The sequence below is a fragment of the Octopus bimaculoides genome, chromosome 6 (assembly GCF_046866305.1).
Source record: "Octopus bimaculoides isolate indiv1 chromosome 6, ASM4686630v1, whole genome shotgun sequence".
Taxonomy (NCBI): domain Eukaryota; kingdom Metazoa; phylum Mollusca; class Cephalopoda; order Octopoda; family Octopodidae; genus Octopus; species Octopus bimaculoides.
Window position 1 is genome coordinate 13,685,990 of NC_142933.1, and position 16,838 is coordinate 13,702,827.

At 37.3% G+C, this 16,838-nt stretch overlaps 1 protein-coding gene across 1 annotated transcript in view; it reads right to left on the bottom strand.

Moving 5' to 3' along the window:
* Nucleotides 1-2,638: 2,638 nt before the first annotated feature.
* LOC106872969 (uncharacterized) overlaps nt 2,639-16,838 on the bottom strand; it is a 17,303-nt gene continuing 3,103 nt past the window's right edge. The window contains exons 2-3 of the mRNA XM_089353491.1: nt 11,032-11,242; nt 2,639-2,874 (exon numbers count right to left, since the gene is read on the bottom strand). Of these exons, the coding sequence (XP_089209617.1) occupies nt 11,034-11,242 (209 nt within the window). The 3' untranslated portion in view covers nt 2,639-2,874; nt 11,032-11,033. The remainder of the gene's footprint in view (nt 2,875-11,031; nt 11,243-16,838) is intronic.

The window sequence follows — 16,838 nt, forward strand, 5'->3', positions numbered from 1 at the left end:
CGAGTGACCATATTCATAACAGTGAGGTACTAACAAATTTCAACATATCAGGTACTGAAGCCATTCTCATCAAACTATAACTTAGATGGTGTGGTCATCTCTCACGTATGAGTGAGATAAGAATTCCGAAGCAACTTCTCTTTAGCCAATTCCCAAGGGGAAGGTCAGTTTGAAGGCCGCTCTTGCGCTTCTGAGACAAACTAAAAGACAATGTGAAACGATGCAACATTCCCTTTTCTTCCTGATAAAACAAAGCATCAGACTACAAGACCTGGCACTAGTCCTGCTTCTCCTCAGCTCAAAGATTTGAGCAAAGTTGACTCCAACATCGGGACCAACTTCGTGCAAGTATGAAAGCATCCTGGCAAAATACTGCTCCTCTAAATGGATACCTTACCTGTCATTGTGGTTTTGTGGTATGAAGCAAAACAGGCCTTACCTTCACTTAAGAAAACACATAGTATATAATCCACAAGGACTCAAGGAAACTTATTCCTCTACTTGTTCCATTTGCCAAAATGTTTGCAAGGCACCAGCAGGCCTCAAGAGACACATTCGTGTCCATAGAAAATTATTAACGCTTTAGTTTACAGAACTATCATTTACAGAACTTTCATTTGTTTTATATATATATACATACTAGTGTCTATGTATAATATCGTGTGGCCTGTGTTAGATTTTGTCGTTTGCGTCTGTTTCTAGAAATACTGAAAAATACTAGAATAATTTCTAAAAATGTTTTTTGTTAAAATTGCACATCTGTAACTGTAAATCAACAGCAATAAGCATTTATCATACTAACTATTTGATTCTATTCCTGCACAAAAGGATTGAAAAGCTTTGACTTGGCTTTTAAGTGAACATATATATTCCGTGTATTTTTTAATAATCATCGTCTTCTCGTTGGTACAGAGTTTGCAGGGTTCTCATGCTGACAAAGATATAGAAAACTATTTCGTACTCATAATGTGTTGCACCACAAGTGTATATAAAACAGATGATGACTTATAGACCCCAACCACGCACTGAGGCTAGATAACCATTTAGAAACATAGTGACGTGGTCGCTGAAGGGACCTTCAAACTAAGGCCATTATAGAGGAGACAGAGCTCAAATCTGATGTTTGACTGAGAGATGTTTACAAATGATGCTTCCCCCACAAAAATATATTGTCAAAAGCTACGTTTGGCGCTTGAAGGAGAAAAGTAGAGCATTGGCTGTTAACTGTACAATTGCCGAAAATACATATATGTTTTTTGTATACTATCTCTAACATAAAACTGAGCGACCATATTCATAACAGTGAGGTACTAACAAATTTCAACATATCAGGTGCTGAAGCCATTCTCCTCAAAATACAGCTCAGATGGGTCATCTCTCACGTATGAGTGAGATCAGAATTCCGAAGCAACTTCTCTTAAGCCAATTCCCTGACTATGTATCGCCGAAAAGAGAGTCACTATCAACATCTCTCACCTTCCAAGGTTAAAACAAAAGAGCTAGTCATAGATTTTTCAGCCCTGTATGCCAAGACATAAATTCATACTTTCTGAAAAACTGACACTTGTCTTAACCCTTTAGAATACCTAACTGTCACCTATCTTTCAATTTCATGTTCTCTTTCTTGCTGTTCCCTACCTGTATTCTCCTCCCCTTCTGGTTTTCACCTCTCTCTGTCTTTGTTTACATATATAGGCTTATGTGTTTGAAAGTTTGTGGCATGTTGTGTGTGTTTGTGCGAATGTATAAATGCGTGTATGTATGTGCTTGTGTGTGTGTGTGTGCGTGTGTGTGCGCAAGTGAATGTGGTTATCGTTGTATGATTTTGAGAAACACGATTCTATAGAGGCAGCTTGCTTGTGTAGATATACCAATATACTACCGCTGAATGGGCCCCACAGAGCGGAGGCCCGCCTTTAGAATACAGAAGCTAACTCAAAAGTACCTAACTCCGGCACAGCATAGAAACGCTCCTGTCATATAACATTATAAAAATGAGGCTCGTCAAAATATTTTCCAACCCCTTTCTTCAGAGTTACATCTGAACTATAATATCAAATGGAGGATAGTTGGAAGATCAAAGACCCCCATAAAAAGGCTGTGAAAGATGTGGTGTCTGCACTGCAGAGCAGAACGTTGTACTAAATTGCTTTTAAAGGCTAATTGGGAATAGTTCTGTAACTATGTTCTGAATAGTTCTGTAACATAGTTAATCTTGTATAACTAGCCATCATAACCAGTTTTAAAAGTGTGGTTATGAGAGTCAGAAGCTCTCAGTGCTCTGATGCAGAGATTTTGGACGAGTGCATCATGCGATACATTCGTTATTTTTAGTGAACTACGATTTATCTTCCTGCTAAGACGTAACTAGGAACTTCTGTTTTGCCTTTATTTCAGTGTTTTTACAGATTGTTTTGTTTTTGTATCTTTTTACTATGGAACTATACATTGCTTGCTTGATAGTAAAGTATTTAGTAAACACTTTGATGTTGTGCCCCAGCATGGTCACTGTCCAATGACTGAACCACCTAAGATATAAACACAATATTGATATAAATACAACAGCAAGTTCACAATAATATTGCAACAATGATGCGACGTGCATTATATCAAAATATAACACGTAAAGAATCTCATAAACATTTGATATCAGACTTATAACTTTAATATCAAATGGGACAATATCCAATTTACACACTACATTTATTATATTTTATTGTTTCTTTGTAGAATTTAGATTTCGGTTATTTAGAATTCTTTTGAGATTAAATGGATGAAAGTTATTTAAAAAGAAATGTCAATATTCCAGTCCATTTTCTTCCATCTTTCAATTGTTTCCTCCATAAATCTTTGGTTATTTCTATTACTTAAAACCTGGAATGATAATGAAAGAAAAATTGTTTTAAGGTATTAGAATATTTACGTCATAAGTAATTGGAAAATTCGAGATAAATGAAATAAATCGTTTTTAACGGTGAAATTAAAATTATACAAAACTAGAAAGTGATGGCCAGAATATTCTTTTCTGCTCTAGGCACAAGGCCCGAAATTTTGTGGGAGGGGGCCATTCGATTAGATCGACCCTAGTACGCAACTGGTACTTAAATTATCGACCCCGAAAGAATTAAAAGCAAAGTCGACCTCGGCGGAATTTGAACTTAGAATGTAGAGACAGACAAAATATCGCTAAACATTTCACCCGGCATGCTAACGTTTCTTATTTCTTTATTGCCCACAAGGGGCCAAATATAGAGGGGACAAACTAGGACAGAGAAAGATATTAAGTCGATTACATCGACGCCAGTGCGTAACTGGTACTTAATTTATTGACCCCGAAAGGATGAAAGGTAAAGTCGACCTCGGCGGGATTTGAACTCAGAACGGGAAGAAATACCGCTAAGCCCGGCGTGCTAACGTTTCTGCCAGCTCGCCGCCTTAGCGGCCCGAACATTGGCTTAAAAACCTCTGGGATGGAAAAGGATTAAAAAAAACGAATACTGCCCCTAGGACTCGAGCCTAGATCTACTATGTCTGTAATAAACGTTCTACCATTATACCAAAGTAGCAATTCAAAATTTCGCCATCCATCTTAGAAGCTTTGTTCTTACCTGTGAGAATTGCAAACTAATGACGTTATAAGAGGTTATAAATTTCGACAGATATAAAAATAAATGGCTTTTAATCGTGGATCTCGAAGTGGATAGAGCAGCGAATAATAGCGCGTAAGATATTATAAGACTAGCATTCTTTAGTTATGGCCTGCCACTGAAATAAGTATGTGCACCCATTCTACACCTTTTATTTTAACTCTCTGTCATTCTTTCATTCTATAAGATGTAACGCGCGACTGTAGAAAGCAACCAACCAACCAACCAAATGACTAACCAACCAACCAACCAACAAACAAGCAAATTATTTGTATCGCTATTATTATCACTATACATGCATACATACATATAAACATAAACAGCCATCCACACAGATAGATAGATAGATAGATAGATAGATAGATAGATAGATAGATAGATAGATAGATAGACAAATAGACAGCCACCCAGACAGACTGACTGACCTACAGACAGACAGAACAGATATATATATATATATATATATATATATATATATATATATATATATATATACAGAGAGAGGGAGAGAGAGAGTGAGAGAGAGAGAGAGAGAGAAAGATAGATAGATAGGCAGACAGTTAGATAAATAGATAGATAGATAGATAGAGAGAGAGAGAGAGAGAGAGAGAGAGAGAGAGAGAGAGAGAGAGAGAGAGAGTGATGGTACATAACTGTATATAAGAGGGGGCCTGAAAATTTTCTGGCTTTAAGGGTATAGCGAAAAACTTGGTTGGAAGCCCAATCTTCCGAGTTCTTTAACAGGGCTTAGAAAACCGAAAGATCGGTGCAATGTGTGCATCTGTGACGGTAATATGCTGAATGAAATCATAATTAACTGAATCACTTTGAATCTTCTTTCTATCTTGATTCACCCCACCCCTCTCTCTCTTTGTCTCGTTCCTGCTTTCTCTGACCTGCTCTGTCTGTCTCTTTTTCCCCCATCTCTGTTAGTTCGCATGCCCGACTTTCAGGCTGGTTGCTTGCTATCTTTCTCCTTCTATCTCACGCTCTCTCTGTCTCTGTCTGTCTCTGTCTGTCTGTCAGTCTCTCTCTCTATCTATCTCTCTTTCTCTCTTTCTCTCTCTCTCTCTCTCTCTCTTTCTCTCTCTCTCTCTCTCTATCTCTCTCTCTATCTCTCTCTCAATCTCTTTCCCCTCTTTCTCTCTCTTCCTCTCTTTTACTCGCTTGCTATCTCTTTAATGACTATTAGTATAGCTTCCGGTGGAGGCGCATTGGCCCAGTGGTTAGGGCAGCGGACTCGCGGTCATAGGATCGTGGTTTCGATTCCCAGACCGGGCGTTGTGAGTGTTTATTGAGCGAAAAACACCTAAAACTGCACGAGGCTCCGGCAGGGGATGATGGCTAACCCTGCTGTACTCTTTCACCACACCTTTCTCTCACTCTATCTTTCTGTTTCTGTTGTACCTGTATTTCAAAGGGTCAACCTTGTCACACACTATGTCACGCTGAATATCCCGAGAACTACGTTAAGGGTACACGTTTCTGTGGAGTGCTCAGCCACTTGCACGTTAATTTCAGGAGCAGGCTGTTCCATTGATCGGATCAACTGGAACCCTCGACGTCGTAAGCGACGGAGTGCCAACAAAAACTTCACACTACACCCATTCCTATTCTCCAACAATTCATCTTCCACTCTGAACATAGACTGCACGCGTTAAACCCATATCAAACTTTAGAAAATACTGAGTAAAGCTTTAAGAAATACTGAGTCCATGCATTATATATGATATACTTCTTAAACGTTTCCACTACCAGAGTGACTTGGGACTTATATAAGGGCAGCTTTATACTCACAACGTATGAAACAAGAGCTAACTTATTGTCTGGCAGCAAGCATGGACTCTTGGGACTAAGTTTTGGACAGACAAAGTTTGAAACTTAGTTTAGTGCAGAAAACGACGTTAAATTTGTTGAAGTTCCATTACAAGGATACACGTCGGATAGGTAAAACGAAATGGCGTAAGAAAAGCAATGAAGACAATGATAAAAGAAGCAACATTTTGAAATGACTCGAGCAAATTGATATTTCAAGAAGTTAAATATCTTTATATTTAACTTAAGCAGTACTTTAAAATTAAATTACATAATTAACAATTTTATATTATATTCGAATGACTTCTCAGATATGAGGAACGTAAGTCAGCGGAGAGAAGAATTTAAAATAATAATAATATTATTATTATTATTATTATTATTATTATTATTATTATTATTATTATTATTATTATTATTATTTTATGTTTGACTTTTGCTTTGCATTTGTACAAGTTGGATCCAAGTCTCACCCAGAGATTTCAAGAGACAACAAGTTAGAAGTTCATGTAGGTGTTATACCTAGGGTACCATATATTTGGATTTGTACAGTTTTGTTCAAGTGAATGTTTAAGAAACCATAAGAAAATTATGTGTTTGCTTTAAAATTTGAGATCACATAGACAGTATTTTACGTAGGATATGGGCAGTTCCCATGAGCACTATCTCTTGAACTTCAGCCATTTTGGGGTTTCCTGGTATCTGAGCTAGGTAGTAATCAGCCCGTTTCGCTGTCATTCCCAGGGCACCTATGACAATAGGTATTGTTTTCGTCTTCAGATTCCACATTTTGCTAATTTCTATTTCAAGATCTTTATATTTGCTCAGTTTTTGGTAGGTCTTGAAAGATACGTTTATATCGATTGGGACAGTCATATCAATGAGGAGGCATGATTTTTGTCTGAAGTCTTTCAGTATGATGTCTGGCCTATTTGCGTCTATCTTTCTGTCAGTTTGAATGGTGAAGTTCCAGAGGAGTGCAATGTGATCATTTTCAAGTACTGGGAGTGGTTTGTGTTCCCACCAGTTTTTATCATGGGGCAAGTCCAGGTTTTTGCATATTAGCCAGTGAATATATTGTGCAGCTCTATCATGCCTGTTGAGATACTCTGTAGGCGCAAGCAGACTGCACATGGAGACAACATGATCGATGGTCTCATTTTGTTGTTGGCATATACGACATAATGGGGAGCTGCCGTTCTTTAATATGTTAGCCTGGTAGTTCTTTGTAGGTAGGCATTGATCTTGGGTGTTGGCCTGGTAGTTCTTTGTAGGTAGGCATTGATCTTGGGTGTTGGCCTGGTAGTTCTTTGTAGGTAGGCATTGATCTTTGGTGTAGGTAGGCATTGATTATTATTATTATTATTATTATTATTATTATTATTATTATTATTATTATTATTATTATTATTATTTTATGTTTGACTTATTATTATTATTATTATTATTATTATTATTATTATCATTATTATTATTATTATTATTATTATTATTATTATTATTGTTCAGTAGTTTTATTTTTATAACGTGCTTTCACTTCACTACGGAGCGCAGCTCTGTGCGCCTTGGGTATGTGCTGTGGTTTGCTGTGGTGCTCTTATGTTTACTGTATTGAAAGTGTTTTGCGTAGAATGTGTGCAGTACCCAGTAGTGCAATTTTCTGTATGTTATATATATTTGTAAGTCCTGGTATTTTTGTTATGTATTTGTCTGAATATTTTTTTATTATACCTAAAGCACCTACTATGATAGGAATTGTTTTTGTTTTTAGATTCCACATTCGAGTTATCTCTATTTCCAGGTCTTTGTATTTTGAAAGTTTTTCCATTTCTTTTCTAGAAACGTTGTCATCTGCTGGTATTGATACATCAATTAGAAAGCATTTTTTTTCTTCATGATCTTTGACAACTATATCTGGTCTATTGGCCTTAATTTCTCTATCTGTGTGTATTGGCATATCCCAGAGTATGGTTGCTTTCTCGTTTTCTGTGACCTTTTCTGGCGTGTGTTTATACCATCTTTTTTCCGTTGTTATTCCATAGTGTTGGCATAGCTTCCAGTGTATATAGGTCCCAGCTCTGTCGTGTCTGTGAATATATTCCTTCTTAGCCAGGACTGGGCAGCCAGAGATAATATGATTTATTGTTTCTTGTCCATCTCCACATATTCTACAGTTACTTGTTATATTTCTTTTCATTATGTGTTTTTGGTAATTTCTGGTGGGGAGGCTCTGGTCTTGTGCAGCAATTAAAAATCCTTCAGTCTCTGCTTTGAGTCCTGAGCTTCTCAGCCATTGCTGGGATTTTTCTCTGTCTATTTCTTTCGCATTTAGTTTAGCCCAGTATTTACCATGTAGGGGCTTTTCTTGCCATCGTTTTATCATGGTCCGTTGCTGTTCTAGTTTTAGTTTGGATTTCATTTGTTTTATAGCTTTTGTTGTTTCTTCTTCTTCTTCGTATTTGTTAGGTACTTTGATTTCTTGTTTGTATTTGTTAGCTTTCTTAAATACTGAAAACAGTTTTTTGTTTTGCTCGTGTTTTGTGACTATTTGTATTAGCTTCCCTTGCTTCTGGAGTAGGCATTTTTGCAGTCCTATGGTGGTTATTTTATAATAGTTTTCTAACTGTATAAGACCCCTGCCACCTTCTGTGCGTTGTATATATAGCCTTTCTATGTCAGATTTTGGGTGGTGCATCCTATATCCTGTCATTATTTTTCTTGTTTTCCTGTCTATTTTACATAGTTCGTTTAGTGTCCAGTTAGGGATGTTGTAGCTGTAGCTTATAACTGGGACAGCTAAAGTGTTGCTACCCATTATCTTGTTTTTAGCATTGAGCTCTGTTTTTAGTATTGATCTAACTCGTCTATAGTACTCTTTCTTTATTTTTCTTTCATTTGTGTATGTTGTATCCTATCTAGTTCATTGACTCCTAAATACTTATATGGTTGGCTTTCGTCTAGTTCTCTTATTTCATTGGTTTTATCTAGTGTTATATTGCTACCTTGGTAAAGCTGTGTACTGTCTGTAGTAGTGTTTCTAGCTCTTTGTCGTTTTTTGCATATAATTTTAGGTCATCCATATATAGAAGGTGGCTGACTGTTTTTCCGTAGCATTTATAACCACATCCAGTTCTATTCAGCAATTCGGTTAAAGGTGTGAGTGCCAGGCAGAACAGGAGTGGAGAGAGCGTGTCTCCCTGGAATATTCATCTTCTAATGGGGATGGCTTTCGTTTTCACAAGTCCCTCTTTTGTTTGGAGCTGTAGCACTGTCTGCCATTTGTTCATTGAGTGCTCTATGTATTTTATGATAATTGGTGCCACCTTGTTTATGGCTAGTGTTTCCAGAATCCATGTGTGGGGAACACTGTCGAAAGCCTTTTGGTAGTCCACCCAGGCCATACTGAGGCCTTTCTTCTTTCTGCGGCTGTCTTCAGTTATGGCTTTATTGATCAATAATTGATCTTTACAGCCGTATGAGCCCTTGCAGCATCCCTTCTGCTCTTCTGGAAACAGGTTGTTATTTTCCAGGTGTTTACTCAATCTCTGCGATATTATTGCAGTAAAGGCTTTGTAGATCGTAGGGAGACAGGTTATAGGTCTATAGTTTTGTGGTTTCTCCGTTTCCGTGGATTTGGGGATTAAAATGGTTTTCCCTTTTGTGAGCCATTCAGGCATTGTCTCTGGATCTGCTAGTATGTTGTTAAAGTTTTCTGCCAGCTTTTTATGCATTCCTGGCAGGTGCTTTAACCAGAAATTAGGGATTTTGTCGTGTCCAGGTGCCTTCCAGTTGCTTAGTCTTTGCAGTGTCTGGGTTACCTCTTCAGTTGTTATAGGGGCCCAGAGTTGCTCAGGTGCTAAGTTCGTTGTTTTAATGGTCCTTTTCTGGGGTTGTTGCTTCACCGACCATATTTGTTTCCAGAATTTCTCTAGTTCTTCTGCTGTTGGTGCTGCAGTAATGTCTATTTTATTTTTACCCAGTTCTTGGTAGAGTTTTTTGGGGTTAGATTTGAACTGTTTGTTTTGTTCAAAGAAACGTTGGCGTTTCTCATACCGGCGGATCCTTTGTGCTTTGGCAAGGATGTCTTGCTTTAGTTTTTCTTTTGCCTCAGGTAAGTCTTTTTCTGTAATGCTGTATTTGTACAGTATTTTTGTTTTCTTCTTGTTACTTAGTAGTGTTGATTGTTTACTAATTTCGTTGAGAATCGATAAATCTTTTCTCTTTTTTTTAATTTTGTTCTGGATGTTATTTATCCTATTATTATTATTATTATTATTATTATTATTATTATTATTATTATTATTATTATTATTATGATATAAATCTTTTTGCTGCATAATTCACTGGCTTGTCATTCAATTATATTGATTTCAAATGTATAAATAAATGAAAAATTTAGTTTTAAATTTAGCACTGGCATTACTCATTTAGTCACAGCTTTCTATCTGTATATTTATTCTCGTTTTTATTTAAATACGTTATTATGTCAAGTTGAACTCGGATGTAATGTATCAGGTTTGAGCTTTCAACTGGTAAGCAGGGAAAAGCAAACACACACACACACACACACACACACACACACACACACACACACAGAAACAAAGAAACACACAAACACGTTTTATTTATAACGTTAGGTAAGTAAACATTAGAGAAATATAAAATAAAGTAATATAAATTAGACAGGTCTCCAACATCAATAACTGAACTAGAAAATTCTTTTTCTTTTCCACCCAACAGGACTAACTAGGTTTTGTCATTAAGACAAATCAAATATTTATTTTGGGGCAAGTGTCGAAGAAAAAAAACATAAACTTCTGATAAATAAAAGACACAGCTAGTTTCGATATTTTGTTAACTATGAATTTCTTTTAATGTACAGCCTTACCCTGACGTCACAAATCTCTTTAGTCTCCGTATTATACAGGTGCGACGGAAAAACCTCCCACATTTTATATCACCATTGCCATGATGATAGTGAAGTAAAAGTAATGATAATGGTGGTTTTTATGTAGCTGATATATTATCGTTTTGTTTTAGTTCCAATGATCTTATGAATTGTTGCATAGTGTGCTTAGACTCTCAAAACTTTAATTTAGAATGGTAAACCTTGGAGGGTTTTTGTCGCACACTGTAGATCTTAATATCTATTTCATTGGCTTTCCTCACTCTAACTATTATATTTCATCTTTAGCTCAAGAAAGCACATACTGTCTACAGAAACATTATGATTTTGATCCCATTGGGCCTCATCAGTTATGCTATATCTAATATCGTAACTATTTACGAAGGAGTACTGAAAATTTACTGGCTTTAAGGGTCTCGCGAAAGGACTGACTGGAGATGCAACCTCTTGAGATCTTTTACTGGGCTTAGAAAAACTGAAGGACCATTGCAATAAGTGTGTGAATCTGAGAGGGGAATATGTTCAATAAAATCATGATTAACTGATCGTCCTGTTTTTTTCTTTTACCCAAAACCAAGTATTTTTCAGTATCCCCTCGTAATTATTGTCTTATATGCCTTTTCGTAGCTTTGTTTGGTCTTTAAAAATATGAAAAATACTTACGTTTAAACATTATTGTTGTTATTGGTTGGGTTATTTTGATTGCAAGCTGTGGTGCCCAGAGTTGTACAACGTTGCAGCTGCACATTGAAAATTAAGTTATCCTGGCAGGCCATAGATGGGAATGATGTGTGATTGAAACAGGGAATGAACTTTCTGCAATTTGCAGGGTCACGATTGAGGCCGAAAGGATAAGAATTGCACAGGGGGTCATCTGGAAAAAAAGGAAAAAGTAAAATAAAGTAAAACGGAAAATAAACTCGCTCAATGACACTATGTCAGGTGATTGCAAATCAAATTTCACAAACCCTAAATATTAAATTGTCCAAAAATCAGTTCTGAGCATAAATATATCAAAATGTATACAGTAAGGTCTCTATATACGAACATAAGCCGTTCCGGAACATTGTTCGTTAATCAAACTGTTCGTTACAAGGGTAATTAACATACATATAAATAGAGGAAATTTATTCCCAGCCACATCCAAACACCATATAAAAGTGTGAAACTGTGCTTTCTTTGTCCTTCCTTTAATAGCAGATATATATAAATACATACATTCGTGTGTGCGCGGCTGTCTGCATGCGCCTGTTTGCGCGCGCGTGTTTCTTTTCTCCTCATGGCTTTGTCTCCATGGTTATGTCTTAGCAAAAGTTATGAGAAATATTGCTTTCTACATGAAATATGAAAATTCGCAAGCTACATTAAATGCATACATAGACATTAACGAACTGCTTGTAATCGTTCTCCCAGTTATTTCTAAGCGTGCATAATCTGCTCGTGGTTTATTGCTCAAATTTCAGATCATTGGGTGAATAGAAGTCAGTTCAGAAAAAAAGGTGTTTGCGTATTTAGACGTCCGTTCGTATACGCTCGCCCAGCCTTTGTACGCCTATGTAGTTCGTGCGTGGTTCGTTGATGAAATATTAGCTGGTTCTAAGAGTTTGTTTACTTCAGAAAACTCCTTGTAACACTAAACAGGAACTGAAGGCAACAATTATGGCAGCATTCACCAACTTAAACAAGGAGAGCATCCAGTAGTGTTGCAGGAGGTTGCAAAGTCGTCTGGAGGCCGTGGCGATTTTATTGAAAAAAGGAAGCCAATGGCGATTTTATTGAATAAATTTACTCTTTATTATTTAAAGATATTTTTATGTAAGTTTGGTAAACATAGGCACAGGAGTGGCTGTGTGGTAAGTAGCTTGCTTACCAACCACATGGTTCCGGGTTCAGTCCCACTGGGTGGCACCTTGGGCAAGTGTCTTCTACTATAGCCTCGGGCTGACCAATGCCTTGTGAGTGGATTTGGTAGATGGAAACTGAAAGAAGCCCGTCGTAAATATATATGTATGTGTGTTTGTGTGTCTGCATTTGTCCCCCCACCATCGCTTGACAACTGATGCTGATGTGTTTACGTCCCTGGAACTTAGCGGTTCGGCAAAAAGAGACCGATAGAATAAGTACTAGGCTTACAAAGAAGAAGTCTTGGGGTCGATTTGCTCGACTAAAGGCGGTGCTCCAGCATGGCATCAGTCAAATGACTGAAACAAGTAAAAGAGTAAAAGAGTGTATCTGTTAAAATGCGATGTCAGTGTTATCTCCATTTTTGCGTAATTTAGACAACAGTTTATTCACCGCACTCTGTATATATATATATATATATATATATATACAAAATTAGGGAATGTAGTAGATAAAATCCAGGCTACATATGTTTCATAGCTAGCGGAACCCTCGGAAGTAGTAATTATCCAAACGGAGAGTAATCTGCTAGCTAATCTTCAGACCAAGGATACCCTGATTACATGAATAATTATATACAGTTTAAACAGTTCGCACGAAAGTCGTTTGGAGCCGAATCAAAATGATCGACTGATAATATATGTAACTTCAAAGGCGACAAGCTAGCGGAATCATAAACACGCCGAACGAAATGCTTAGCGGCATTTCGTCCGTCTTTATGTTCTGAGTTCTAATTCCATCGAGGTCAATAAAATAAGTACCAGGTGAATATTGGAGTCGATGTAATCGACTTAGCCACGTCACCGAAGTTGCTGACCTTGTGCAAAAATGTGAAATTAATATATGTAACTTCTACTAAATGTATAAATACATACGTATGTATAATACATAAGTTTATACGTATGTATGTATGCACGTATGTATGTATGTACGTACGTATCTAAGTATATACGTAAGTATGTATTCAGAGAGAGAGAGAGAGAGAGAGAGAGAGAGAGAGAGAGAGAGAGAGAGGGGGAGAGAGAGAGAGAGAAGGCGGATGCATTTGTGTGTTTGTATAGGTGTCTTGGCTGTCATTCGTTTGAGGTCGTTCGAGATCGGCTGAAACAAGAAGACGAGATACTAACGACAGCGCACTTGACATCAGGGTTAGTCCCGTTTACGCTCTGTCTATAATTTCGTTTATAACTGTATTGTAGCTACGTGTATATAAATAAAACTTCTTTTCTGTGTAGGACTTTATTAAATAAATAATACATCTACTAATTGATAAAAATAAACAAATGAAATGATTGATAGGTTTGGTTGATGGCAATAAATAAAAACTTGGAAAAGTTAAGTAGTGTCTCTACGGTAAATGTGTGTTTTGGAAAATTAAAAAGCAAACACGAATTCACCGACCAAATTTCTCACATTTGTATACATTCATATATATATATACCCCACTTTCACACGCTCAGACACACACGCACACATTCATATAAATATGAATGTATATATATATGATAGAGGATAAAGGTTATTAAAAAAAAAATTATCAGTGAAAGCATATAAAAGGAAATTGATTAAGGTGACATTATATGTATAACTAGCAGAGGCACCCGGCGTTGCTCGGGAATGAAATTGTTGCTTATATACTTGAAGAAAAAAAGGCAAAATATGCTGTATAGAAATTTGAGGACATTCTGTAGATGGACTCTCAGATGAATGATGGCTGGGCGCCTCTCATGAATGGGGAAAATTGAAGATGTGCCAAAAATCCTCATTGTTACTTGGAAACTTTTACGAAAATTAAAATGGGGATCGTTGCCAGTGCCCCTGGACTGGCTCTTGTGCGGGTGGCACATAAAATACACCATTTCGAGCGTGGCCGTTGGCAGTACTGCCTGACTGGCCTTCGTGCGGGTGACACGTAAAAGCACCCACTACACTCTCTGAGTGGTTGGCGTTAGGAAGGGCATCCAACTGCAGAAACTCTGGCAAATTAGATTGGAGCCTGGTGTTGCCATCCGGTTTCACCAGTCCTCAGTCAAATCGTCCAACCCATGCTAGCTTGGAAAGCGGACATTAAACGATGATGATGATGATGAAAATTCAATGAAAAAAATGATTTACGTGAATATTCTCAGAAGAGTAATTGAAATAAATGGCGATTGTGGAGCCCCCCCCCCACGCACGCACGCACGCATACACACGTGTGTCTTTGTAAATATGTTTGTATACATTTATGTTTGTGTGTGTTTGTAAGAGACAGAGTGTGAGTGAGAGAGAGAGGTTTGTTGTCATGTATACGTACATGCATAAATATACATACATCTTTGGATGTATGCATATGACAACACAGCCCTTGACTCACTCACACTATGTATCTTGCAAACACGCACGCGCGCGCATACACACGTGTGTCTTTGTAAATAGGTTTGTATACATTTATGTATGTGTGTGTTTGTAAGAGACAGAGTGTGAGTGAGAGAGAGAGGTTTGTTGTCATGTATACGTACATGCATAAATATACATACATCTTTGGATGTATGCATATGACAACACAGCCCTTGACTCACTCACACTCTGTCTCTTACAAACACGCACACGCACGCATACACACGTGTGTCTTTGTAAATATGTTTGTATACATTTATGTATGTGTGTGTTTGTAAGAGACAGAGTGTGAGTGAGTCAAGGTGTGTGTGTGCGTGTGTATGTGTGTGAGACAGAGTGAAAGAGCGGTGTGTATGTAGTATTTACTCTCTCTTTCTCTCTCTCTCTCTCATACACACGAACACACAAAATAGAAAGTGAAGCTTTTTCCGGTTGTTACGTCAATACCGGAAGTTGACATTGAGGAACCTTTTTAAAGAAGTGAATCTTAAATATAATCTTAAATATAAAGCAATATTATTTATTTTTAATTAAAAAAATCAAATGAAGAGCCTAAGATTTATCCGAGGTCAAATTATTCATGCATTACAAGTATGGAAGCATTTGGTGAAGTCGATTTCACGTGAAAAGCGATTACACACACATCTGTTTTATATATAGTATAGATTATAACAATTAATAATTTTTTTTACCGTCATGGATTTTTATGCGATTTAGCGTCTATTTCTCAGCATATAGGTTAGAAAATTTCGATCTAAGCTCTTATTATAATCATATATATGCATGTATGTATGTATGTATGTATGTATGTATGTATGTATGTATATATATATATATATGTATATAAGTGTGTGTGTATATATATATATATATATATATATAGTGAAGGCGCATAGCTCACTGGTTAGAGCGTCGAGCTTACGATCGTCAGGTTGTAAGTTCGAACCCCGGACCGGGCTGTGTGTGTGTTCTTGAGCAAGACACTTTATTTCACGTTGCTCCAGTTCACTCAGCTGTAGAAATGAGTTGCGACGTCACAGATGCCAAGCTGTATCGATTCTTTTGCCTTTCCCTTGGATAAATAACACTGGTGGCGTGGAGAGGGGAGGCTGGTATGCATGGGTGACTGCCGGTCTTCCATAAACAACCTTGCCCGGACTTGTGCCTGGGTGGCTAACATTCTAGGTGCAATCCCATGATCAGCCATGACTGAAGGGGGTCTTATATATATATATACTTTATATTTAATTGTTTATGTTATGATTTTATTTACTCCATGTACCCAGACCTTGTGGACACCCTGTATATATATATATATATATATATATATGTATGTATGTATATATGTGTGTATGTATTAAAATTATTTCTTGACTTTCGTGAATTTCATCCATACGTTAATCAACTACTTTCGCGTACAAAGAAATAAAAATAGATTGCAACAACCGAACACTATTGCACGAGACCGCTGTAATTGCTAGAAATGATAGCCAGATAATCATCGAATCCTAAAACATACGCATGAATATATTCAAAAGAAAATATGTATGTATATTCGAGTACACACACACACACACACACACACACACACACACACACACACACACACACACACACACACACACACACACACACACACACATGCTGATTTAAGGTTATTAGTTTAAAGTTAGTTAAGGTGGTGAGCTGGCAGAATTGTTAGTCAAATTCAGCCCAGGTCAACTTTACCTTTCATCCTTTCGATAAAATAAGTACCAGTTGCGTACTGGGGTCGACTTGAGCGACTTACAGCCTTCCTCGAAATTGCTGGCCTTGTTTCAAAATTTAAAATCAATATATGAATATATAAAGGCGGTGAGTTGGCAGAATCGTTAGCACACTGGGCAAAATGCTTAGCAACATTTCGTTCTTCATTCTGAGTTCAAATTCCGCCGAGGTCGACTTTACCGTTCATTATTTCACGGTCGATGAAATATGTACCAGTTGAACACAACTATTTATTCATGTATATCTGTTGTTGTTGTTGACACTCCGTCGCTTACGACTTCGAGGTTTCCAGTTGATCCGATCAACGGAACAGCCTGCTCTTGAAATTAACGTGCATGTGGCTGAGCACTCCACAGACACGTGTACCCTTAACATAGTTCTCGGGGATATTCAGCGTGACACAGTGTAACAAGGCTGGCTCT